Raw genomic sequence first — 27,832 nt, 5'->3', positions numbered from 1 at the left:
AACAAAAAACAAAAACAAAAACAAACTACCGGGATTTTGGTTAAATAGAGAGATCAGGGCCTATTCTTGATTCAAGGAGAAAATCGGCCCTGGTGACCCTCCGATCTTGATTTGATCAGCAATTTTCAATTTCTACTATCGCTACTACTACAACTAAAACTGCGACCACAAGATTGGAATCTTTGCTATATTCAAAAAGCTGACGGACTTTGAGTAAAGGGCCCCAACCGCCCTGACATCTCATGGCTAAGGCGATTATAAAATTACTGTAGTAAACTTCAGTGCCCTTAGTTTCTATGATACCCTAAAGTTTTTTTTTTTTTTTTTGGTAATTCAGTGGGGAAACGGACTCTACCCATTTTTTTAAAAATAAAAACTACATCGTGATGAGTAGGTGTGAAGGATTTTTTGAAAATAAAAACTACATGGGGGTGAGGGTGCTACCACCGACCAAAGCCCCTTTCCCTATCCTTAAAGTTGAGAGTAACATGACATATTGAAAATGAATTCTTTCTCCCACATTTTGAATCAACCAAGGACTACACGGAGGACGGACAGCTCCATCCACTACAATATATCCATAAACCTCCATGCTTTTACTTAATCATGCTCTTTGTTCCTTTCTTATTGAATATTTAAATGGTTATGTCTTCCCCTTGCCGGATGGAAACCCCTCTTTTTTTATGGATTGACGACCCAAAAACCATTTTAAATTGTTGTAAATTTATTTCAGCGTTAGAACAATAGATCTGGAGCTGAAAATAAATCTGATTGATCTGGAGTGCATTGAAACAGATAGTCCAGATTGCATGTTGAGATGATATCATGATGATGCATTTTTAAGGCCCCTGACCTTCTTTCTTTCTTTCTTTTTTTTTCCTTTTTCAAAAAATAGAAAATATATTACCAATGGGAATGGAGGTGTGACACTTTGGGTTCCAATCCTATTTTTTATAGGATCTTAGTCCGGAGGTTAAGATGATGGATTTGCAAATTTTTGGGTCCTAAATCATCTAAAATATGTGCCCACTATTTCTTGGGATAGGGCATCACCACATGACTTTGGAAAAGTCTACCGTGAATTCTCTATCTCATGAGTTTATCTAGGTTTTCTATGGATTTAGGATATAAAACTACATCCTAAATCACTAGAAATACATTCCATTAGTGATCCATCTTTCTACTACCAAAAAAAATGGTGCAGATATGACAATATGCAAATAATTACATGAATGGTGCATGACTAAAAATTCAAAAAAACACTGCTTTCAAATATCGAAACTCATTTATTTTCTGAGATCTATAATTATCAGAGATTATAATCTATAATCATCAGAGATTATACACCCATGAAATCTTGGATCCAAAATCCATCTTTGAAGGGGAACACAGACAGACAGCTGACTCTACCAAAACCCCCCTTCAGATTTCCTTATTTAAATGCATTCACCTTGTTGGCGTACTTTAAATTCCATACGAATTGATTATAAAAATCCCTTCTAATGGATTGTTTAAGTTGCCTTCCTTCCGATTAATTATTTAAATTACCCTTTTTTCTTCTCGGGCTCTCTCAAATTTAACATGCCCCAACGTGTACGTTTATCTTTATTTGACCAAGGGCCTCTTTGAAGGACTCAAATACGACAAGTTCAATTTTGAAGCTTGAACCATTGACCCTCCCCTCAATTAAATCCGGTACACCACCTAGGGCGATTATATCTTGAGTAATTTACATATGGACAAAAACAAAAAAATACGAAATGGGCCAATTAATTTTAGGGGAAAATTACGTGGTAGGTTAGTCAATTCATGTTTTTGTTTTTAGATTTTTGTGAGTAGGGTGGTGCCCAGTGCAAAAGGCAGTCCGAGGTCGGTATTCGAACTTCCTTATTTCTTAGCAAATAAATGAGCTAATACAGTCCGAGGATGCCAATATCGGATTGCTCTGGAGAGCACCAGATAAGACGGTTCAAGAATGGTCAGCCCAAACCACCTTTGAATGCTTAAACAAAGTCAATCTTTGCAAGCCGAGGATGCCAACCTTGGATCGCCCTTAAGAGCACCTGAACAGGCAGTTCGAGAATAGGCAACTCAAACCACCTTCCAATGAATAATGAAGTTAGTTTTTACAGTCCGAGGATGCCAACCTCAAATCACTTTGAAGAGCACCATAAAAGGCGGTCCAATGATGCTAACATCGGGGCCCCAAACAATAAGGTATAATTCTACTATAAAAAAAAACTCAAAAAATAATAAAATAAAATGTAGTCCCCCGGACTAAGAGAAAATTTTGAAAAAAATTAAAAACCTCAAGTTGACCGACCTTCCACCTAATTTTGACCCAAAATTAACTTATTTCATATTTTAGTGTTTTTTTTTGTGTCCGTGTGTAATTCACTTTTATATCTTTGTAGTCTGCCTTTTGGAATACGAGGAAGCTTGAACCATGTATCCTCACCTCAATGTTAGGGCGAGTATATCGTTGAAGTCTACCTTTAGAATACAAGTTCGTTTTTAGCTCTAGCATATGATAGGAAACTTCGTCAGAGAGAGAGAGAGAGAGAGAGAGAGGTGAGAAAGATTAGTACAAGGAATATTTGGCGGTCATAAGGTAAAGTGCGGTGAGAAAGATTAGTACAAGGAATATTTGGCGGTCATAAGTTAAAGTGGGGTGATAAAGATTTCTACTTTAGTCTTTACTGGTACTTACAAGGAGAGGGGAAGAAGAACAAAACCACGAACCTTCATTTTGAGCTTCTAATATATTCTCAGGGGAAATATGATCTAGACTTTTATAAATTTTGGTATCGGGATTGTATAGTGTCCACATCATGCGGATGCTTGAAGAGTACACAAGCACCTTTCAATGGTTTAGATTGACTCTAATATATCCAAAGGCACAAAAAGAATTTTGTATTTTATTTTATTTTTATTTAAAATGATATTTATTTGAAATTTAATACAAATGTATTTGTATGATGTATAAAATTTAAAAAAACATATATATTTTTTTAATAAAAAAGTTGACCAAAATATCCTTGATACAGTTTAAAGGTATTTTGGTCAATTTTTTGTTTTAAATTTTTTTTTTGGTGCACCATATAAAATACATCTACATCTTAAATTTTAAATAGATATGATTTTTAAATAAAAAGATAAAAATACAATAGAAAACTTTTTTGTGGTAGTTGTATGTGGCCATGTTTAATCCAAACCATTGAAAGGAGCTTAAAAATGAGGATATGAGACTTTTCCTCTAGTATTTCACATGAGTCCCGAACATGAGAGATACAAGCATAATACAAACATACCCAACATCCACCACCCATACTTATCCTTGGGTAGTTATTTGAGAAATCATTCTTAGTAGCAAAACAAAAACGAGCTTAAAAATAGGTAATAACTCATCACCCGCTATAGAAAAATAAGAACAGTGGATATATAGTGACTACCCAACACAATAATCGGCACAGGATATTTTTCCTTAATGTATTTGAATATGGAGCAAAGAAATTATATGAAACATGCAGCAGAGAAATATTGCTTCCAGTCAAGTCAACAAAGTCTCATCGTAAAACCCTTTTGCCAACTAATTGGGGTCAGGTCTACTAAGTCTAGGGAATCCAAGGGGATGATACACATCTTAAGTCCATGTAATTTAGTATCTACTTGGTTTCAAACAGGATACTGGCAGCTCTTCCAACCGTCCACTATGGACCGCTGGGGAGCACCATTACTTAGTCAAATTTGTTATATATTGATTGAAACCAGGTTGTCATGATGTCGTTATAGTCACATACAAGTCGCATCAAAATAGGGGTGTCAACAAGCTGAGACGAGTTGGGCATTGTTCAATCTGAGTGCATGGGTGGAGAACTTTGAGCATACGACTTGAGCTTGAACCACCAATCGTGACCTGAATTTAATTCAGGGAAGTTTAAAAAAAAAATTTCCTTAATTAAGGGAAAGTATGTTTAAAATAAGCATAACTTGACAAGGCTTTTAAAAGCTTATCTTGACCTTAACTTAATTAAGGGAAAGTATGTTTAAAATAACCATGACTTGACTTGGCTTTTAAACAAGCTTCTAAAAAAGCCTAAAAACTAGCCACAAACAAATTACTTTGGAGAAGTTAGTACCAGTGTAGGAAAATCGAACAGGAACGCTTAACTGGCCATGGGCCCGGAAGTGATTCAATTGGTATAACAAGTAAACCGGCCAAGTCAACCGTTCTAACCGGGCAGATCCCGAGAGGTCACAAAGGCGTTAAAAAAATATAACAAATGCTACAAAAAATCCAATAAAATATGAAAATTATATTTAACGAATGATTAAACAAAACACATCTAAATGACGTTGTAAATTAATGAAAAAAATGAATTTTAAATAATCAATTTGTGCCTAGAGGTATTTTTAAAATTTCCAAAAACAATGGAAAGTAAAAAAGAAAATATTAATGGGAATTTTTTTTTCCAATTTTTGCCATAATGATGAAAAATATTAAAACCTACATTACAAACCAAATCCCTTTTTTGGGGAGATTTTATATAACTTTTTAATTTTTTTAAAAAATACCCAGTTGGTCACCAAAACCAACCGAAACCAAAACTGACCGGTTCCAATCTAACCAGCGGATTACTGGTTAGAACGGCCAATTTTTCCAACAATAGTTAGTACTACCTAGTATGTTAAATTATATACACCATGTGGACCCTGGCCTCTTCACGACGTGTGACCAATCACCATCCAGGTGCCTCATGGTTCCCCCCTCAAGCCCTCCTAAACACTCATGTTGTTCACACGAAGCTACTTTAGGCCTCATAATCTCATGGAGGCACCATCAAAATCATGTCAAGTCCCCTTTGGAATCCCAACTTTGGCTGCGAATCGAGGCAACCACACACACCTCCCCTTGTGTACTTGTCTTGTCCTGCCTTAGACATTGAGGGCAGTTATAGCTTGAGCCAGGGTTTAGCAAATAGGAAGAATTCTAAGCTGCATTAATCGCCCCTTTTTCAAAAGAATTCGATTTCAAATTCAACAGCTCGTCATTAGAGGTATCACCACGATATAGAATTAGATGTTTAATATTTGAAACATAAAAAATGCGAATATGATTGTGAAGATTCAATTTGTAGGTATTGTCAGTAATCTTCTGCACCACTTTACATGGTCCAATCTTGCGTTGGCTCTACTTATGATATTCCCCTACGGGAAATTTATCTTTTGTCTTGACTACCAACACAAAATCTCCAACATAAAAACCTTATGCGGGTGATGCTTGTCAGCAGCTACCTTATATTTGGCATCACACTCCATGAGTACTTGAATTCACAAATTGTCTTTAACAGATAACACAATCGCCGAGTTTGGATAGTTTGGACCAAATAAAAAATCAAACACATCGCAACCTCTCAATACAACATTTGGCACTACCTGATCATGAAACCCCTTCATGTCAATCTTGGAAAATACAACACGCGGCATTAGTAAGAGAAAGTAAGTTCCCACTAAGAAGCTTCATTCTACCATGGGACAAAATTTAGTGCTTCACCTCTATTAAGGCATGCTTCTTTCTCCAAATAAGGGAAAGCTCATTCTAGTGCACCACACCATACAAGAGATGATCCATCTTGTCCATGGATTTTTGCTGGTTCTCATCTTGATGTACAAGGCCATATATAGCAAGAATCTATAGCATACTGATTTGCATGCTAACAATTTGGACAATCCTTAACTGCCTTCAACATAAGTGCCAGATTCACATGTCTATCATCAATGAGGAATACGCATTTTTCGCTAATTTTGATGAGACCCACTTAAAGAAAACAAGAGAGAAGTGCACTCCAAATTACTATATGTCTTAGACACTCAAACCATCACGTTCATGTTTTGTCCACATGGAAAATGGTAACATTTGTAACACATAATGCATAGTATTGTTGCCCATGAACATATCTGAGATAACTTGCTTACAAACTTTAAAATGGGTTGAGATGAATGCATTGCAGCCACGACCTCTTTCCATTAGGACTTGGTGAGTTGTTGTTGGAGATCTCCACTCAAAACAAAGCAATAGCCTACATAATTACCTCGATCTTTACCATCATAAACACCATCACCACCATTATCTTTCGGGCCAATAGCATGTTCTTCATTGAAAATAGGACCTCCTTTCTTTTCAACAAAGGCAGGTTCACCAACGTCTTCATCATAAATCTAATCGTCAGCGTATACATTAAATATTAATGGGTAGGTCCCCATGATCATTAAATATTAATGGTAGGTCCCCATGATCACTATAGGTCACTTCCAGACCCTCTTCATCAACTAGCTCATCATAGATGGGATCACCTTCTAAAGAATGCTTGTTGTCCTCATCATAGAACTCCAGAATCCTAACCTTAAAATTGGTTTCCCATCTACTAACTTTATCCGTATGATCAGCTACCTCTATCCTTGAAGCTTGATCATATAAAGGATTTATAGATATCTCATATGCTTGATCGCATACTCTAGAGATGGAGCTTCCAATTCTCAAGCAAACTAATCACCGATGTTGTGACATCACTAAGACATGTAATTTCATATTCCTAACATGAGCATGATACACCACTTTGACTACCATCTGTCACAAGGTTAACCACCATCCGACGGGTTGGGACCATAGTTACCAAGAGCGCCCAACTAGGGTGGCGCTTCCGCTCTGGAACCCAACTCCGGTGCTCCGTAGCCGTGATCTTGATCGGAGCTCGTTCCCTACTTTTTGGGAGCTTGCTCCTATGTTTAGGATTATTGATCCCATTCACAACAGAGCTCACTCCCAATACTGCACAGAACGCGTTCCTTAAATTTTAGGATCTCGTTTTTTAATAAATTAGATCCCCACTCCCAGAGTTTTAGGAGCGTCATCCCTACATTTTCGAAACTCTATCCCTATTTTTCCTAAACATCCTAAAAAAAACTTCTTAAATAAAAAAAAATTTTAAAATAAAATTATTATATTTTAAGCCAAATTTTTATAAAAGTGGAGTTTTGCGATGGGAGCGTGGACTAATCATGCACAAAACGCTATCCTTCTTTGAATGGAGCTCGATCCTTTCCAAATAGGAACACGGTCATTCTTAGATGGGGGCACGATCCTGTTGTCGATGGGAGTATGATCCTAATGAATGTGAGAACACGATCCCATTTGACATGAAAAGTGTTCCCGTTAAATAGGGATCTCGATCCCGATGTATTAGGAACACGCTCCCAATTCATACGGGATCTTGATCCGCTACTTTTACCCTCACCGGAACTCGTTCCGGAGCTTTGGGCAGACATTTCTCCGACGCTCCGGCTCCCAAAACCGAAGCCGCTCCAACTCCCGCTCTTGCTCCTGCTCCCACTCTCGACAATTATGGTTGGGACATGAGTCAGACCCGTCTATTTGTCATGACATCTCGAACATTGTAATTGCTTACGTCAATGTGCTTTGATTTCCCGCGGTACTCCAGACCCATCTTGAAAGCCAGTCACTCCATGTATCCACAATATAAAGTGACAAGTTCTTCAATGCTTGGAACCACACACAAATGTTGCAAGAACATCCTCAACTACATTGCAACAATGTACCTGGATTTCATCTTTGGAAGGACCACAAACTACAACTTGCTACACCAGGGTACCATTCTACCTTCAAGCCAAAAGATAGAACAATGCATTTGTAAGACGACTCCCCCGGGTGCCACCGCCCTCCTCGTGGCCTCCGCATTCTCTGCCGCCCTCCTCCTTGCCTTCATCCCTTTCTCTCCTCTAATTAAGTCCACCACTTTCCTCCTTACAACCTCACCTCCTCCCAAATCCCACGTCCAACCTGCTCCAAAATCCTCATCCCCACACCTAACTTCTCTTCCACCAACTTCACATTCAACTGTTGCTCCGCTATCATACCCAAACCTAATATTGGCACCCCAGCCACCAAACTCTCTAATACAGAGTTCTATCCACAATGGCTCATGAACCGACCAATGGCAGGTGTCCCAAAACCCAAACTTGAGGGACCCAGCCCCTAACAATTATAACCCCTCCATGTCTCCTCAAACTCCTCTCCCTCTTCCCCTTTCACTACCCATACATACCTCTCTCCTAGTACATGCACTTGTGTACCAAAACTTACGTAAACAGCCGAACCCTCCTCCTGCCCATCGAGCCAATTCATGCATGGGTGCAGGCTCGGGTTTGAGCAAAGTAGGTTCAGGCCGTAGAGGCACAACGGACCCATGCACCAGGCCCACACACTCTTTTTATAGAACTCTTGTAAGCATTCAATCCAATCTGGCTCCAGCTCGCGAAAAGTGTTCACCAACAGTGTTCGCAAACTTGGTCGATTCAACTCGGAACCGGCCAATTAGATTCGAATTGGGCAGTGACCGGTTTTAGATTTGGCTATTTTTGGTGATCCGCCCGGGTATTTTTAAAAAAAAATCAAAAAAATTATATAAAATATCAAAAAATAAGGAATTTTTTTGTAATGGATTTTTTAATATTTTCTTTCATTTTGGCAAAGATTGGAAAATATTTTGGCCATGAATACTTATTTTTATATTTTCTCATTTTTTTCAAAAAATTTAAAAAATACCCCCACGCACAAATTTATTTTTTAAAATCCATTTTTTTCAACTTCATTTCGATGAGCTTTGTTTAATCATGCTTTAAATATACTTTTCATATTTTTAAAGATTATTTTTGTATTTTTTTTATTTTTTAACACTTTTTTTACCAGCTGAGACTTGCCCAATTAGGCCGATTTACCAATTAGATTTTTCAAACAATGTTTTGTAGCTTGCTATACAGGCAGGATCCACTTCACAAGGGAGCTCAAAAATGGGTCATTGGGGTCCAAGTCCTTCACTGGTGGGCTCAAGTCGACTTGAATAATTACAACTCGGCTCGGCATACTTGGAACCCTAAAGGACTCGGTATCTTTAAGCCCTTTTTTGGGGTTGTATACAAAGAGTGATTTACAAATTGACATGGAGTAAGCACCCATCTCATGAAAAACGAGTCTTAGGATCCAAGTCTAATGGCTGAGCCAAAGGTCCAAGCCCCCAACTCATGAAAAACGAGTCTTAGGATCCAAGTCTAATGGCTGAGCCAAAGGTCCACCCATGAAAGAAATCGGATACGAAGCAGATGGGTGGATCAACTGTCATCATTTCTTCGAGAATTTGATCGGCTTTGATGAAGGGGACGAAGAGGTCCACAGAGGGGAGCTAATCAGTGCTTTCACAATTGCTCGTAGCCCGGGTTCTTTGGGGAAAGGAAGCTCGATGAGTCAAATTCTGGTGTCATGGGGTTTAGGGTCTTTCTCATGGAGAAGGCATATAGTGGGGTGGATATAATAGTGGCGCAGTGCCCCATGGTGGAGAGGGGCGTTACACAGGTGGAGGAAAGGGATGGTGAGGGGAGGAAAGGGATGGTGAGGCCTTGAGCCATGAAAGAGAAGACCACTGTGGTGAGAGGAAGTTGGTGGTGCTTCTCCTTCAGGCATCTTTCTCTCTCTCTCTTTCTTACCCCTCTCACTCTCTCTCTCTCTCTCTCTCTGGATTGTACATAATTGAAGAATCCGCTTGCAATGAGGCTCATCTCTGCACTGACTTTGAACTCCCAATTAAAGGTTACTATGTTTACTTTGTTATTGCTGAAATCATCTAAAGACAATTTCTCATGAAACTTAGTTTAAATCTACAAATTGTTATTGCTAAAACCTTCTACGACAATAGTCATGGAGTTTTTTTTTTTTTCGAGAAAACATGGAACTTAGTTTTAATCTTCAAATTGTCATTGCTGAAAACTTCGAGGACAATTTCTCATCAAGCTTAGTTCAAATTTACAAATTGTTATTATTGAAACCTTCTAACACAATTTTCCATCTTAGCACTACTCATCAGTTATTTTGCCAGGTTTTAAATCCCCATGAATGCTTATCCAAAGGTCTAGCACTCGAAACAAAGGACTATAATGTAGTACAAGGCTCCATTCACATAATCTAAACACAAAATGCCACACTTTCAGTTAACCACATTATATTCCTTTCAAAATTGATAAAGTTTAATTTAAGCAAAAATTTCCACACTTTCATTTAGCCACATTATAGTCCTTTCCAATTTGATTAGGTTAAAGTTTAATGTGCGCCAAAGTTAACTTACCTCTATTTGAACAGCTCTTGTTTATTGGATAAAGTTTCCATAAGGCCTAGGTTTTATAGAAAAAACTAAAGCCTCACTTCAAACCTCATCGGACAATGATGTTCTGGCATGTAAATCCCTATAATATCTTAGAAATCTATTTTACCTTGGTTATAAAATTTAGTAATCCAAAATGGTATAGATCTTGAGGATCTATGGATACTAGATAATGGATGCTCTAGATGATTTACAATAGATACTATCCATAATAGTCAAAGTTGGGATAATTAATTTGAGGGTTTTTCGACTCTGGAGTTGCAAATTTAATGAGATTTGAGGTGCGGAGTTACTTTTTTAATAAGGACTAGACTTTATTTTAACGTTTTCCTTATTTATTTGTCACCAGTGCTTCATTGAAGATTTTGAAATAAATGAGCCATCCCACCGAAGCATTTCTTTTTTTATGTTGAATATAGGCTTGAATCTTTTTTTTTTTGGGTAATTCCGTGGGGATGATGCGCCCCTATCCATTTTTTCAAAAAGTTTAGGAGTTAGTTTTTTGAATGGGTTAGTGCGGTGATGTCAATGGCAATGGAAACCACAATGACGTGACTATAGTATGGGGGTGCTACCACTATGACCCAAGCCCCCTTTCCCGATCTTGGCTTGATACTTGGTAGGAAGTAACCTCTTGAAGTCGTGATGTGGGACCCTGGCATCTTGACTTCCCAGGCCTCGAGCACATTCGTAGACATTTATTTTACGCTTTTGGGTACACATACCAAAAACCTAGGCATTTTTCCTCGAGTCAAGCTCTCGAACAAGGCTCGCCCTAGCTTGTTGGCACCATCACTGAGAGAGGATAGCACTTACCAGTGTTTTAAAACCCAATACTTTCCAATCTGAATTGCCAATCATAATGAAATTGGACTAAAGGATCATAGTAGGGGTCCCAGCCTGGTTCCCCTAAAACTCCTCTTCATTATATGTTTTCCTTTTTTTTAAATTTATCTAATATTTCTTAAGTTCCTTTAAATTCCCAACCCATAAATTTCTGTTTTAAAATTTTTTATTTGTTTATTACTACTTTTTTTTTTTTTTGAGATATTGTTTATTACTACTTTTTCGATCACCGATTCTGACCAATCCGAATCGGCAATCCAAAGATTTGACACATATCCATAAGTGAACTATCCAACCCATTGACCCGAGTGTTAAAACTCGGCACTAATAGAGAATGGCAGTCATTTTTTATTGTTAATATGTTCTTTAGAAGGGAATGTCGTTTTGAAAGTTAATTGTGATTTTTGGAAGTTTTTTGTATATGAAATGTTTTTAATAAATATTTTAAAAAGTTTTCTAATATGAAAAGTAGATTTTTAACATTAAATTTATACCATGCTGCAATTTTATATGCCATATGCCACCGTATCATCCATACTTAACAATGGCAACCGAATAAGAATTTCTCCTTTTTTCAGCTCAAAATCAGCTACCGTATGCCTAAGACGACGATGAAGGTTATAGTTCATACAGTCATGTACTTGAGCACTTGTTTGTTTTCAATTAGAATGCTAACTAACCATTTCCTTCAAAATAGTCTTTTAAAACCCGGTTCACCCAATGACTTGAGCACTTGTTTGTTTTCAATTAGAATGCTAACTAACCATTTCCTTCAAAATAGTCTTTTAAAACCCGGCTCGGTTGGGTGAACCGGCCATCAGAGAAACCTGTCCAAATTGGCCATCCGACCAATCCTCCCAGGTGAGAATCGATCAATATAAATAAAAAAATTGAAAATAAATGAAAATAAAATAAATATGTAGGACCGGGTGATCCAGCCAATGTGGATTGCCGATACCCTGACCAAACCACACAAAACTAGTACCATCGAGGAACTGGCTGGTTATGTGAGAACTGTCCCTATTTTCAATTCTGATTGGAACCGGGTCGGTTCCCATCGATTCTGAATCTAAATTGGGCAATTCTGATATTGATCGGGTCTTTCGAACACTCTTCAAACTGGCCACATGTCAACGACGAGATTGACTGGCTAACATGCCATCAACGAGATGGAGTGTCATTTCTTCCCTAACAACGGCTATTGAATTTCTTTTCCAGTATTACATGGTCCCTTGGGAACGTGCCATGTGTTAAGGCATAGTAAAACTTATCTGATGGAATATATTAGGTCCAAGGTGAATTTAATCTTGTAAGACCAAATGTATAATTTGTTATAAGGGATCATAATACGTACACATAGATGGATATAACTTTAAAGACTTGAGAAACAGCAAGGGAAAACGTGCAATGTAACATTGTCCATTAGAAATAGGAGTCCACATTCGTGAACATTCCACTTTTTTATGTAATCAAATCTAACTTGGATAAACTTTGTAAAGTTCAGTTTGCAAAGTTCAATTTTCAATAGAAGTCAGTCCCTATATATATGCTCATGCCCCAATTTCGTTATTGTATCTTACCTCTCCCCCTCTCTCTCTCTCTCTCTTCTTTAACCCACCGAGGTTTTCTCTGTCTTCCAAACTCTTCTTTCAAACAATGGGTGTCCCCCTTCTCCTATTTCTTTTCTTCCTCTCCCCAAATCCCACCGGCTATGACCCTTTACCTTCCCCTCAACTCTCGCCCAGTCCTTTACCTTCCCCTCAACTCTTCCCTCCCACCACCTCGGCCCTTCAACTCTCTCCAAATCCCACAACCTTGGCCCCTCAGCTCTCCCTAAATCTCACAACTTTGGCCCCTCAACTCTACCTAAATCACACCACCTCGGCCCCTTTATTCTTCCCTGAGCTCCAAGAACGAAATCCTATAGTTTTCAGCCCTCAACTACCTGACATAATGGAGACGATAAACCCCACAGTTGTCGTCCCTGACATAATCAAAAGGATAATAGATGCTTTCGTTCCTCAATTCCACAACATCACTAAAAACATAGTTGGTGTGCTCGATATCAATATTTGGGTGGGCCTCATACACTCTTTCTCCAACCTCCTCCCTACCACTTTCCCCAACCTCCTCCCTACCAGGGCAACTATATTTGTCCCCAGTAAGCCCACCCTCTTCCCCTTAATTCATCCTGAAGACATCGGTCATCTCAACCCACATTTCTTTGATATGATGTCATTCCACACTACCTCTCGTATATGCTAATCTCCTCACCCTCTCCACCGGGCCCTATGCTGCTCTTTGATGTTAGCATACTCGTCACTAACAACTCAGCTTTGAATTTTACATTAAATGATGTAGTCATCACCCACCACAATATATACTATGATAACAAGATTGCAGTTGATGGGATAGTAGATTGGCTAAACTACAACCAAAATGGTAATGCTGCATAGGTGCAAAGTTTGTCACAAGAGGAGCTAGGAAAGCAAAAATCTCAAACTTCCGATGCTCCACGAGAGCACAATTACTTTGCAGTGATATTTTCTGCTGCCTCAACCCTTTTCACAGCTCTGCTATCGGATAATCTTGGACATTGATTCTTATATATCATATGGATTCTGATTCCTTTGTTTTTTAATTATGGAAGAATGTTAGAGGTTAAGTTTACTTTGTCTAATCATGGACGGGAACGTTAGGCGTTGTAAACTTGCATATTGACTATTAAGTTCTTGGCTTCGTAAATTTAGTGGAGGATTGGCAGATTATGATTTACATAGGAGTCATATATGTATATAGCTCAATCTTTTGAGCTTGATCTGCCAAAGATTAGCACAATTGAATAAAATGGTTTATATTGCTTTTGCTTTTTTTTTAATTCTATCCCGCTCTCTTTCTTCATAGCTTGATGGGCATAAAGTTCTACCCTGTTCAGTTCCTCATGGCTTCATGTTTTACAGATTCAATATTCCTCCCTCTCCAGGCATTAAATAATTGAAGAGCCCTTCTTTGAAGCTATGGTTCTAAATGCCATCTCACTACCATCATTGTCTGGCTAGCCATATCACCTATCTCATTTCCCAAACAATACCTGGGCATTCTTGCTATCAGAAGTCCTATTGTGAGTAATATGGATAAATCTGCAATTTACTCAGAAAAAGGAGAGGTGAAAGGGGGAAGGTACTGCAAAATACCTGCTAGACCATATCAAGACTCACATTAGTGGCTAATAAGGTGTTTGCAAGGGACATCTTCAAACACATCCTCAGCGTTATACCCTCACTGAATTATTTATTATTCTGGTTCCATGAACAACTCTACTAGAGACTGAAGATATCATAAGTGAATTCTTCAGGTAAGTCACCTGTGATTTATGACTTTATACTCCACCGGATCTCTTGAAGCACTAAGAAAAAAAATGAGGATGAAGAAGACCGGAGTATAGGAAGATCATCAATCAAGCAGGAACATTTGAGATCCATTGGGCTTTTCTCACAAGAGAGCGTTTGCAGACTGATTTCATCAAGAAGGAATATAAAAGAATCATCCCTATGCTATATCCACCCCAAACTGGTTGCTCAAAGTGTCTGAAGAAGCTCATCATTTCTTTTCATGTGGCCAATCTGGACATGGCGAAAGCTAGTTCATCATGAGGACCATATCATCACTGCTATGGATATCATTCATAAGGTCCTTGCTAGGCTACATGAAATGAATCATCTTTTAACAAGGCCTTCTTGAAAAAAGAATCCCTAGGTGGAACTCCCATGATCCATCACATCCGCATGGTTAACTTTTATGCCACCATGTCTCCAGCTTGATTGTACAAACACACCACCACCACTATGTCCTCCATAGCACACACAAAAATTTAGCACCCGGTAAGATGGCCCATAAGTCATGGATAATGCAGCTTTGTACATGAAGATCCTTCCCTCAGTATTGGGACGACTTTTATACATAATGAATCTACCCCCATTGTATGTAAACCCGAAAAAATAGGTATGAGGGTACAATTTTAAGAAAATCCTTTTCCCTATCCCCAATAAGGCAGTTTCTTGTGATGACTTATACACTGCTTCCAACTGATCTTCGTAGCTTTTAGCATCATCATTTTTGGGCAAGATAGAAAATGCATTATGATAGACCTTAACGACAGGGGGCTAGAGCCATACATAGAAATTGCAGCTATGATATGAAATAAAGTGTACAGTTTGTTTCTAAAATAATAGCAGAAAGGGCCATCTAAAGTATATGGAATAAAACAGTTTATACTTGGAGTGGATACAACACCAGCATTTTTTCAAATTTTAAAGCAAGATAACCAGGTCTTTGTTCATACATTTTAAAGTACATGATATTTTACCATATTGGCCAGTTTTAACTTAATACCCATCAAGTATCATTAAGCTCAGGGGCCACAACCAACCTACAGTGTTAACCCCCAGGCAAAGCTAACACCCATGTGTCAGGCACGCACTCATGCACACACGCGCACTCACACACACACACACACATATATATATATATATATATATATATATATATATATATATATATATATATATATATATATATATATATATATATATATATATATATATATATATATATGTGTGATTTGCATAAGGTTTCAATCTTAAACAATCAAATTAAGGTGTACCTCCAAATTTTGTCATGAGATGCAATTTTGGTGTCCAAATTGTTTGGATGGTGCGAGAATCTATTTTTATCTCTAACTATAAAATTTCAAATTCCAAAAATAAGTTCAAATCAAGCAAATCTATAAACACGTGAAAATCTTGAAAATGGACAGCGCGGATAATGTGTTGCAAGATGTACTATTTTTAACGACTTGAAATCTCTTTTTGTCTCCATATTTATACCTCTTAATGTCAAGATGATCAATTACATCTTTTTCCAACATCAAAACAACCTTTTTTTGAAGGAATTTAGAGGTGCGCCTTAATTTTAGATGTGCGCCTTAATTCTACATTTTAAGGTGTCAATCTCATAAAAACTTTTTCCTATGTGTGTGTGGCTTGCATGAGTGTGTGCATGCATGCATACACCTGTGTGTGTGTGCGTGAGTGTGTTTTGTATACAGCAAGCAGGCTAATGGAATAACGTAAGGCCAACAACATAGATTGTAGATTGAATTTATACATTTTTGTATACCCATGGTTTCATTTTTCTCCTTCTCTTCTCTTCTTCCTTCTCTCTCTCTCTCTCTCTCTCTCTCTCTATATGTATATATATATATATATAAAGCGAGAGAAATACCCTCGCTATTCTTGTGCCTTTTTCTTTTCTAATTTATCCTACTAATTATTAGTTGTCCCCTTTTACTTCACGTTTCTCTCTCTCTTCCCCCATACCCTCACACACCTCCTCTCTCTCTCTTTCATAACTTTTTTTCTGATACTCTCTTCTCCTAAAAAATTGGTATATGTATATATCATTTTGGAAATCTTTTATGATCTTTTACTTCATGTTTCTCTCTCTACTCTCTCCTCCCCCATAACCTCACGTACCTCATCTCTCTCTCTTTCATAAGTTCTTTCCTAATACTCTCTTCTCCAAAAAAATTGGTATATGTATTCTTTCTTAATACTCTCTTCTTAAAAAAAAATTGGTATATGTATATCATTTTGAAAATTCTTTCTTAATACTCACCTCTCCCAAAAATTATTTAGCATTTCTAATTTTTTGAAGTTGCTATCACTCGAGTATGGAATTCTATTATTTAGCATTTCTTAAATTTTGGAGTGTAGAAAGAGATAGATAAAGAGATAAATAGAAAGGTTCCTAAAATTGGTGCGTACAGGTGAGAGAGTCATTTTAAATTAGTATTTTAACTTTTCTATTGTTTAGCCTTTTTTTAATTACCATTCCAAGGACAAATCTCTCTCTTATCTATTTGCTATTTTCCATTCTCTCTAACTAATACATGTTTCCTATATAAGCCCATTCTAAAATTCTACCATTCCATTTATCTCTCTCTATAACACCATCCAAAATATTGAATGACAGGAGCTTTTCATTTATTTCACGCAGCAATTTGAGGAACGTCTCTTTTTAAGATAGCAACTTCCAAAAATTTTAAAAAGGCTAAAAAAGGAAGCTTTTTTAAATTTTTGGAACGTGCTATCTTAAACGGAATGGTTCCCAAAATTAATGCATGAAATAAATATAAAGAATCTTGTGATTTAATATTTTGGGTGATGTTATAGAGAGAGATAAATGAAAAGATTGAATTTTAGAATAAACTTCTTTAGAAAACATCGTATTAGTTAGAGAGTGAAAAATAGCAAATAGATAAGACAGAAACATGATAGACATGTCATTGGAATGGAAATTAAAAAAAATCTAAATAATAGAAAAGTTAAGATAGAAATTTAAAATGACTCTCTCTCCTACACGCACCAATTTTAAAAACATTTCTATTTATCTCTCTACGCTCCAAAATTTAAAAAAAGCTAAATAATAGAGAAGTCGACACTCAAGTGATAGCAACTTCAAAAAATTAAAAAAGCTAAATATTTTTTGGGCGAATGGAGTATTAGGAAAGAATTTCTAGAATGATATACATATACCAATTTTTTTTGAAAAAATAGTATTAGGAAAGAATACATATACCAATTTTTTTTGAAGAAGAGAGTATTAGGAAAGAAGTTATGAAAGACAGAGAGAGAGAAGCGATGCGTGAGGATATGGGGGAGGAGAAAGAAGAGAGAAAAGTGAAGTAGAAGATCATAAAAGATTTTCAAAATAATACATATACCAATTTTTTAGGAGAATAGAGTATTAAAAAAGAAGTTATGAAAGAAAGAGAGAGGAGGTGCGTGAAGGTATGGGGGACGAGAGAGTAGAGAGAGAAACGTGAAGTAGAAGGGCAAAATGGGGCACAACTAAAAATTAGTAGGGCAAAATTGGCAAAGAAAAGAATATGTGGGGCAAGAATAGCGAGGTTAATAGATAGACCATAGTTTTTTCTCTATTCTCTTTTCATCACGAATATTCAAATGTATGTTTTTGTAGAACTTTTAATTTTCTTTTAATTTTTTATTGTATTATGCATTTTCATTCCAATCTGTCTCTAATGGTAGAAGTCTCTCTCATGTGGCTATCTCTTGGATATGGTCTAATTTCATATTTGTGCCATAGTGTGGATTGATATTTGTTACATTCTCTTTCCATCATGCATATTCCCAGATACGTTTCCTTAAAACTTTCAATTTTGCATCGTATTATGCATTTCCATTCCAATTTCTCTCTAATAGCACAAGTCTCTCTCTCATGTGGGTATCTCTTGGATATGGTCTAATTTCATATTTGTGCCATAGTGTGGACTGATAATTGCAATATTCTCTTTCCATCACGAATATTCCCAGGTACGTTCCCTTAAAACTTTTAATTTTCTTTCAATTTTGAATTTTATTATGCATTTCCATACCAAACTCTCTCTAATGGTAGAAGTCTCTCTCTAATGTCGGTATCTCTAGGATATGGTCTAATCTCATATTTGTGCCATAGTGTGGACTGATATTTGCTCTATTCTCTTTCCATCACAAATATTCCCAGGTACGTTTCCTTAAAACTTTCATTTTTTTTTAATTTTGTATTGCATTATGCATTTCCATACCAATCTCTCTCGAATGGTAGAAGTGTCTCGCTCTCATGTGGGTCTCTTGGATATGGTCTAATCTCATATTTCTGCCATAGTGTGAATTGACATTTGCTCTATTCTCTTTCCATCACGAATATTCCCAGGTACGTTCCCTTAAAACTTTTAATTTTCTTTTAATTTTGTATTGTATTATGCATTTCCACACCAATCTCTCTTGTAGAAGTCTCTCTCTCTCTCATGTGGGCATCTCTTGGATATAGTCTAATCTCATATTTGGGTCATAGTGTGGACAATACTGCCATCCTTATGATCATTAGCATATAGATTATGTAACATCCCAAAGAAAGCCTTGATAACGCCAAACTGAGTTTTTCTCGACAAAGAAGTAAATTGGTCAATACATATATTCTGAAAATAATCTTTATACTTCTCATAATTTGGAGATTTTATGGATTTTGGTGAAATAAAAACAGTGGATTCTACATGTATTAGTGAATGATAATTAAGCTGAAGCGATATTAAGAAATTATTGTAATCAAGCATGTAGGAAATATAAACTTCAAGATCAACTTACAAATACCATTCAATTCCACTTCACATAAGACACAAAGTATCGCATTGTCTCTCATATCAAAAGCACGCAAGACACTGTCCAAGAGGTCTTTAGGAATTGATTTGCTACATGGACATTTTATATATTACTATAAAAAAGAAAAAAAGTAATATTTACATCAGTAAATACAAAAAAAAAAATCCTTCTATGTTTTACTTTTAATGCTCACATTTAAAGTTAAGAGTGATGATGAATTTATTTCCCTACAGTTTTAATTTAACTCATTTTTACTTAACTGTGATCAATTATAATTTTTTGGAATATGGACAAAATTTATTTATGTTTGAATATGTTTGCTCTAATTAGTATCGAAAGAAGCAAAATTGTAGATTTGGATTCATCAAATTCACACTCTCTCCCTCAATTACTAAATGATGCCTTTTAAATATATTATTTTAATAATGAAATTTTATTCAATCATAACTATATCAGATTACATGCATCGCACGTGCATAACACACACGTGCACGCACACACACATGCACGCACGCGCGCGCACGCATGCACACACACACAAGCTTTGCTTGGAATATACTAATCCCACCACCATGACCAAGGGCATGCCCCCCCCTCCTCTTCCTCTTCTTCCCCTCCTTAAATCCCACCACCTCAGCCACCTCCCCTTCACCAAGATAGATCTATGCCCTCAACTCCACAATGTAAAAAAAGCCCTAATCGATAGCGCTCTTGGCCCTCAACTACACAATGTGAAAAAACCCCTAATTGATAGCGCTCTTGGCCCTCAACTCCACAACGTGAAAAACCCCTAATCGATAGCGCTCTTGGCCCTCAACTCCACAACGTGAGAAAACCCCTAATCGATAGTGCTCTTGGCCCTCAACTTTCTGACATAATTGAAACCATAATCCGTGCTTTCAGCCCTCAACTCCACAACATAACTGAAAACATAATCAGTACTCACGTTATCAATTATTGGACCGACCACAACCACGCCTAGTACCTCCCACCACCCACCACCATCTCCTTATCCCCATCAAGCCCACCCTCTTCCCCTTAATCCATCCCAAAGACATCAGCCATCTCAACCTTATGCTTCTCCAATACCATGTCACCCAAACCCACTCCCATTTGTAGACCTCCTCGCTCTCCCCGCCAGACTCTGCCTCCCTAACCTCCTATTTAATGTCGATATACTCACTACAAACAACTCGGCTTGTAATTTTATATTTGACAATGTAGTCATCACCCACCCCAATATATATTACTATAAGATTATGGTCCATGGGATAGGAGAGCAGCTAAATAATACACACTGTGATAGTGGTCTACAAGCCCTAGCACAAGGTTTCCACATGCAGCCACTGTCATAGGAGTCTGGAAACATAACACAAGTCTCAAACTTTAGATGTTCAACGGTTTGCAGGCCTTATCCCAAAAAGATGGCCTTGAGTTCTATTCCTTATGGTTGGGATTTGTATTCGCACTTGAGGATAGCTCAATGTATTAGTCTAGTTGTTTGTTCACCCTCCAAGAACCAAAACTAATTTGGAAGGTGCTTCTAGAGGCAATCCTGGACAAGCAAGGGGTGAGGGTGTTGTTATTCATGGCCATGATGGCCATATCCTGAGAGATTCCTTTTGTGGTTTTGGTGACGCGACCTGCTTTGAAGAAGAATTAGGGTGGCTTATTTATGGTCTCCCCCATGCCTTTGGAATTGAAAGCATTAGGAATATGGGTTGAAGCCGACTCAAAATCTTTTATTGGCTATCTTTTTTCATTTGAAGGAAACATCCATGCTATTGCAGGGTATGGAATTGGATGTGATTTCTAGATCTAACTCTGACTACATTTTTATTAGACATTTTGTTTGTAGGCATTTTTTTTTTTTTTTATGTGCATACCTAAATTTGACTCTAGCTGCTGCTTTATAGGACATAGTTTTATTAGTTTTCTTTTTTCTTTTTTCTTTTTTTCTTTTAAGCATTTTAAGGTTTTCTTTTCTTTTCTTTTCTTTCTATATAGCATATCCATCTCGCTCTTTTTTTGAAACTTCAGCTTATACTCTTCTTAATTTAAGTCTAGCTGCTTTTTTATTGGACATCGTGTTTTTAAGCATATTTTGTGGTAGTATATACTTCTCAAGCACTAGCTATAGCCACTTGTTTATTGGATAATTGTTTGAGCATCCTTTTAAGCTAGTATCTATCTCTTTATTTAGCCCTACTGCGTTTTAGTTGGGGGAAGAGAGAGAAAGAGAGAGGCAGCCGCCAAATGTTTTGGCAGCCCACTATTTATGATGCTTCTAAACACGATTTAGGATAACTAGCAATTATATTGATTTCTATATATATCTATCCAATTGTTTTCAGGATCACTCTTCATAAGTTTCTCCTTTTTAGTTGTTTCCCCATTCAAAGTTCAGACACACATATGCCAATAGCTAGCATACATATGCACCAAATTTGAATTAAAAATTCTGGCCCCATGAGCCTACTTCTCTCTAACATTCTGCATCAAAAACATAGAAAAGAAATAAAGAAAAAAAGTAAACAAGGCAATTTTTCCCCAACAAGTAGAAATCTAAATAAATTCACATGCCATCAATTCATTAGTATAATGCAGTATCTAGATTTATTTCAGAACTCAAAGAGGTACATACCTGTACAAATACAAAGGAATCATCAATCCAAACTGCCCCACTCCGCTCCTTTACAAGTCTTTGAAAAACAATTGAAACTTGGGTATCTTCTCAGGAGGTAAAGGGCAATTCACAATTTGTTTCCCCTTCATGGCCCCTCTGTAAATTGCCTGAATACAGCCAAACAATCAAAAAATGGCTACGGAGACTCTTTTCAGTAATTAACATTATTTGTATGGTAAAGATACTAAAGTATACTATAGCCCAATGGACTACGAAAAATCATAGTCCATGGGATCAAGAGACGCCCAGTGATCCTGTTCCCACTCTCCACACCATCCTTGCCTCTCTCTCTCTCTCTCTCTCTCTCTCTCTCTCTGTGTAACAGTCATACATTGATTTACTGCTTTTTTTAATTGTTGACTCTACATTGATTCACCGTTTTATAAAAAAGACTCGAGATTCTCAGAAAGAATACAACTGTCATATATTACTAGCCTACAAAACATACCTCCACAACGTCAATGAAATCTTGCTTCTCATTAAAAGTGCCAATCCACTTGGTATGATCAGCAGTCCTGAAAACTAAGCAATATAAGAACAAGAAACAGAAGCTACAGGCACTACAATAAAAAAATGCAGATCATCAATACTTTTGGAAGAAACACAACCACCAAAGTTTCCAGGATTGTTGATTTCCTTTTGAAAATGTTTATCAAGAAAGAGATTCACAATAAAACTTAGAGATTTCTTTCTTCTTAATTGGAGTCTGAATGGAAACAAGACCAGAAAAAATCTACCAATATGAGATTTTTACATTTTTAATGCTATGTATGGTCTCAATAATTAAGTATTCAATTTGTCCTTTTGTAGGTGAAGAAACTCATTTTTTAATTCCAATGGACTAGAGAAATATTGGGAAATACTGCAAATGACCAGTACCTTCTAAACTTGATAGAAATAAAAACACACAGAAAGGAAACTAGAGGATTCACACCCTTGACTCCAGAACTCACTATCCAAGACCTGGAGCAAATGGACATTCAAAAGCAGTTTTTCCTTACACTGCTGGTACATTTATTCAGAAACTAAATCAAGACTCCAAGGTCCGACCAGCTCTGCTTCCACTAACATTAAGGCTTACAATTACTTTTATATCCAAGTCAGCTGCAATATAACTAATCCAGAAAAATAGTATTTAGAAGACTGTCACAGCATCAATGGTTTTTCCACAAGTCATTATGTTCTTACAAAAGCTTAGCTTGCTATAGACAGAGCCCAAGTCATAAAAATAGCAGTTGGAGGTACCAAACTAGGTTGAATTATATGTGAAAAGAATTACTGGTCCGGCAGAAGAATACTGTGCATTTGCTCCCTCGAGTAAAATTCACATATAAATTTTTATTGGACCGCAAATTTTGGGGATGTAACCTCTAAAACCTAATAACCAACCTCAAAGAAAAAACATGTAAATAAAACATGTAAATAGAACTCTCTATTTGCCTCAAAAAAGCTAACATCCCAAGGTTGAACATGAACCATCCAATTTTCAGATGCAAAGATCTAGGTGTTCAAGAAGTTAAAATCCAAAATTCTATTTTTTTTTCCTTTTTTTTTTTTTAATTCTCATCTGGTGATACTTAGATGGATCCCAAAATTTCAGATCAAAAAAATCCTCCAAAGTTACTTTTTTACCCAAGGGAGTTGTTGTACAGTATGCTCCCACAGGAGCACGACACACACTCGAATTATATTTATCTTCCCAAGTTCTTGACTGGGCCTCCAGGTATTTAGAAATGAGCATCAATTTCCCGCTGCAAGTATGTTGAAATGAAGAGGCGGCGGTGTATTCACCATCGGCAACCTGAATCTAATACGGAAAGGTTTACCAGCACTACAGCTGAAGTCAATAGATCGAGCAACGGAGTATAGGCACGAAAGGGGAGTCAGGAACTGGTGAGACAATGGTAATAAGAGCAAAGCATCTGATTGAGAAGGAACTGATGACTAGGCAAATCACTTATTGGCAAAAGTGACTGAGATGGCTGGATGATGTACGGATGGAAAACTCTCTTTCTTGCTTCCAAGGTAATGGTAGTGTGGTAGTGTTAACCTAGTAAATGGTGTTCCATGTCTATTTCCCAATGTGCATCCATTTCTCTTGCTTCCCTGTGGTCCATAGAAGATGCTCTATGCACCCAAGTTAATTAAGAATCATCTTGATTCCAACTTAATCAAAGTTGGAATAGTTTTGCTACTGTCCTACCTTCTTGTTTTGTTCATGCAGGACGTTGTCATGGATGAATTCCAAGAAAATTAGATTGTGAGAGAGATAGAGTGCACAATTCACTCACCTCACCCCCACCACCCGAACCCAAACCCCCCCAACCCACCCACCCACCCAAAAAAAAAAAAAAAGTGTGCCTGGGGAGCTTTTCTACTTGGCAAGGTCAAGTATCTCTTCTTAAAAGATGGATGGCCAATAATCAGGTCAAGCACATGTCAAAGAATTAAGAATTGATATCTTTTAGCTATCCCCATAGAGAAACTAAAGTTCATAATAAAACGGAGTTAACACTTCAGAGTTAAATTTTAATGATGAACTAGGCAGAAATAGGAGCCAAAAAATTCGAACATACCTTCCCAGAAACAAGTGCATTCTTATGAAAACTCCAAACAGTTTCATCACCACTAGATTCTCATAGGATGCATAAATATTTGAGATAAGGAAAAAAACGAGAAAGTAAAGCACTAAAGCTATTTATATGCTTCTTGAGTTACGTTTTATAAGTGATATTTTCATAAAGGATAGAAAATTATAAACCAGTCCAAAACTAAGAGATCAAAACATTTAAGGTGGCAAGCAATCCCATAGCTCCAATCTGTAGATTATCCAACATAATCTACCACCATGTCCACATGGACAATAGACTAGATCCAGTACATTAATATTTGACAACCATTTTAAGCATGAATAATTTCCTTCACCACTTTATTGTTTCTAGAAAGAGAACTCTACTAGTTTCCAAATGCTCCATCAGGTCCAATTTGGAAGGCTTTGTAGAAGGAATCGGATGCATTGGTTAGGTGTCAAACATGGAATAGTAGTACTTTTCCCCATGAAAGTAGTTGTAGTTATGTGTTGGAGGAATATGTTGGATATGGGAAAAATAAAAGAACTTTTTTATACTTATAGGATATGTAGACTCAAAAATCATATCAATCGCCAACAAGAATCGGCAACCAAATGGACTCCAAACAAGCTATTATTTAGAAGATGAACTTCTTAACTTTCAAATGCCTCTGAATGTCACCCAATACCCATACTGTTTGCCTAAACAAATGTTCAATCTGCAACCACCATGTAGTGCTGACTGCACCAGTCCCGAATCAGAAGAAAAACTGAATGGTCAAATTGTGCACGTACATGAAGTTTTTCTATTTTACCCTACCCAACTTATACCTCAAACAATATGTAAATGGGCAACAAGTCAAAGATATACGGTTTAGAAATACATTAAAATGTGCAACAGATGAGTATTACCTTTCCTAACCAAAAACATGGATTGCATTTTGAAGAGACCTCCATCCTGGGGCTAAAAGACAACATTTAATTTCCATCAATACTTACAAGAAAGATTGTGGCTAACTTCTCAATTACGTGTAAAGCACGCTTTTCTCTATCTGGCCATGTCTCTTGGTGGAATAAAGCTGAACTTCAATGAGAGCTCTATTGGCAAACCCCAACTAGTGTCAAAGGCTTGTTTCAACATTCTGATGGTCAGCCCTTTGAGATCTTGTCTCTGAACACTTGGGGCTGAACATGTTTAGATGGTTTTTTCGAAAATCATGGGTACAAAATGAATCACCAATCAGCCCAGTTCTATGGAGAGTATATAGCTTTTATAGCATACACTGTTAGCATTATGTTGCATGGTTGTGTCTGAGTAACATAGATACGGATTGTTTCACTAAGTTCGAAGATTATAGCAACTCATATACAATCCAACACATCTTGATCAGCAGAATCAGTTAATGTCCATCAAAAGATCCCCTTCAATCAAGAAAACATGTTGCTAGATTTAACAGTCCCTGTAACAAACATCATCTCAACAACACTCATAAGATCAAAGTACACACAATTTACAGATCATGAGGACACTACATTACACTCTTTCCCTATAGGTTAGTATCAGTCCGATGCTAATATTGGTTCATCTTTAAGTATGACAAAGAAACTGAAATGAGCATTGCATCATCTTGAGTGACAATCCAACATCGATCTCATACAAGAGCAGAAAATCTGTTTACCTAATTATAGACCAGTGGCATCTAAAGCAAATATTTTGATATGAATTTAGCATAAGCATCCAAAACTAGAAGGCAATGGAAATGAAATGCACATAATCTGACTGCCATTTTGTACGATAAAAAGATTATTCTTGTCAATATTTTCTCTTCGTGAGTATCTGCATAGCATTAACTCCTACAAACATTCATACCAATGTAAAAGAATAAAATGTCATGAACAATATAAACACATGGGGAGATAAAACATCTTCATAATAAGCAGAAAAGAAGAACCTCAAACATGAAATACAGTTTCGATCAAATACATGGAAAATTCAAAAAAGCGGGGTAGGGGATGAATCGTACCCTGAATCCATCTTCATGTGATGAGCATTGAAGAAAAATACAGTAGATGGTACCAATGTGATATCAAAATACTTGACATAAACTTGGATATCATCTGAATCTATATCTACTAGAGCAATGGTTGCAAACTTCAAAACTTCCCTCGCTGATTTAGCAAGCTGTTCAAACCAAATAACATATTTGAAGGTTAGAAAGTGTAATCTTCAAAATATATTAGAGCAAGCCGATTGGAATAAACTATCAATTGTATGATCAATGTAACTCTGTAATTAGAGCAAAACCAGGTAAAGAACCTAATGGTGAACCAAACAAGTGATACTGGGACAGCCAAAACTTCAATTGTCAAACTTCAACATATAATATACATGAATGTAACTAAGAATTTAATAGTTACTCTGTTTTTCATTAATAAAGCTTCTTAGATTTCAAGAAGAAAGAAAAAGAAAAGAAATGTGCATGTATATATAAGTTCCATAAAGCTACAAGTCTTGGCAATTCAATAAAGTAAACAGAAAATCTCATCTGTTTGCTGTCTATTTCAACACTAAAACTGAAAAACACATTAACAAGTCCAACACAAAAACCAGAGGTATCTGTTTGCTGCCTATTTCAACACTAAAACTAAATAACACATTAACAAGTCCAACCCAAAAACCAGAGGAAAAACACAAGAAATAAATAAGACGTAACAGCAAAAACATCAAATAAATATAAACCCTAATTAGAAAGGAAAATGCATCCAACAATGATCATCAAAGAACAGCATATGAACCCGAAGTGAATTATTATCAGAGCAAGGCCATTTATCAATTTCCCTACAGAAAATAGGAGATATGGGAACAATGGAAATCAAGAAAAAGGAAAATAGCATCGAAAGAAGACAAGGAAAGAAGAAGCAATAATGAAAAAAAATTAAGCTAGGGTTTCGAAGAAAGAGAGTGTGAGAGCGTACTATGTTATCAAGTTGGAGGCAAGCAGGATCAGATGGCCTTCCGAATCGAAGGACAAGAACTTTGTCGAGGGTATCTCTGATGATGGAGTCCACTTTGCGCTTCTTCGATAAGGTATTGAGGAGGAAACTCATCCTTCTCTCTCTAAGGTGCCTGCGTCTCTGTATTTTCCTTCTCTAACTTCTCTCTCAAAAATGTAGATCGCCGTACTTTCTCTCTCTAGGCAATCGGGATTCAGGAGCAAGCCTTATGGCCGTGGCGGGAAGCAAACAGGGTCGGAATACCCAAGTTTTCCTCTATACAGTACCT

The 27,832-nt window shown here is 36.9% G+C and overlaps 1 protein-coding gene across 5 annotated transcripts; it reads right to left on the bottom strand.

The window, feature by feature from the left end:
• Positions 1-1,653: 1,653 nt before the first annotated feature.
• On the bottom strand, positions 1,654-27,832 carry LOC18435468 (mRNA splicing factor, thioredoxin-like U5 snRNP). 5 transcript variants are annotated; one of them, XR_016046361.1, is made up of 5 exons: positions 27,526-27,832; positions 26,574-26,731; positions 22,429-22,495; positions 21,939-22,087; positions 1,654-2,100 (listed from the first exon to the last, which is right to left on the bottom strand). XR_016046361.1 is itself a non-coding variant. In XM_011625516.3 (4 exons), exons 1-4 carry the CDS (start codon positions 27,655-27,657, stop codon positions 21,989-21,991), a joined length of 456 nt encoding a protein of 151 aa, XP_011623818.1. In that variant the 5' UTR covers positions 27,658-27,832; the 3' UTR covers positions 21,838-21,988. The 5 variants fall into 5 exon arrangements, 1 of the variants encoding a protein (XP_011623818.1); XR_966702.3 differs by lacking the exon at positions 1,654-2,100 and adding an exon at positions 3,478-3,916; XR_016046362.1 differs by lacking the exon at positions 1,654-2,100 and adding an exon at positions 8,819-9,632.

Source organism: Amborella trichopoda, chromosome 12 (assembly GCF_054954075.1).
Source record: "Amborella trichopoda isolate Santa Cruz 75 chromosome 12, AtrichopodaSantaCruz75HAP2 v2.0, whole genome shotgun sequence".
Classification (NCBI taxonomy): Eukaryota; Viridiplantae; Streptophyta; class Magnoliopsida; order Amborellales; family Amborellaceae; genus Amborella; species Amborella trichopoda.
Note: the sequence above shows the minus strand (reverse complement) of the source record. Positions and strands in the feature narration are given on the sequence as shown.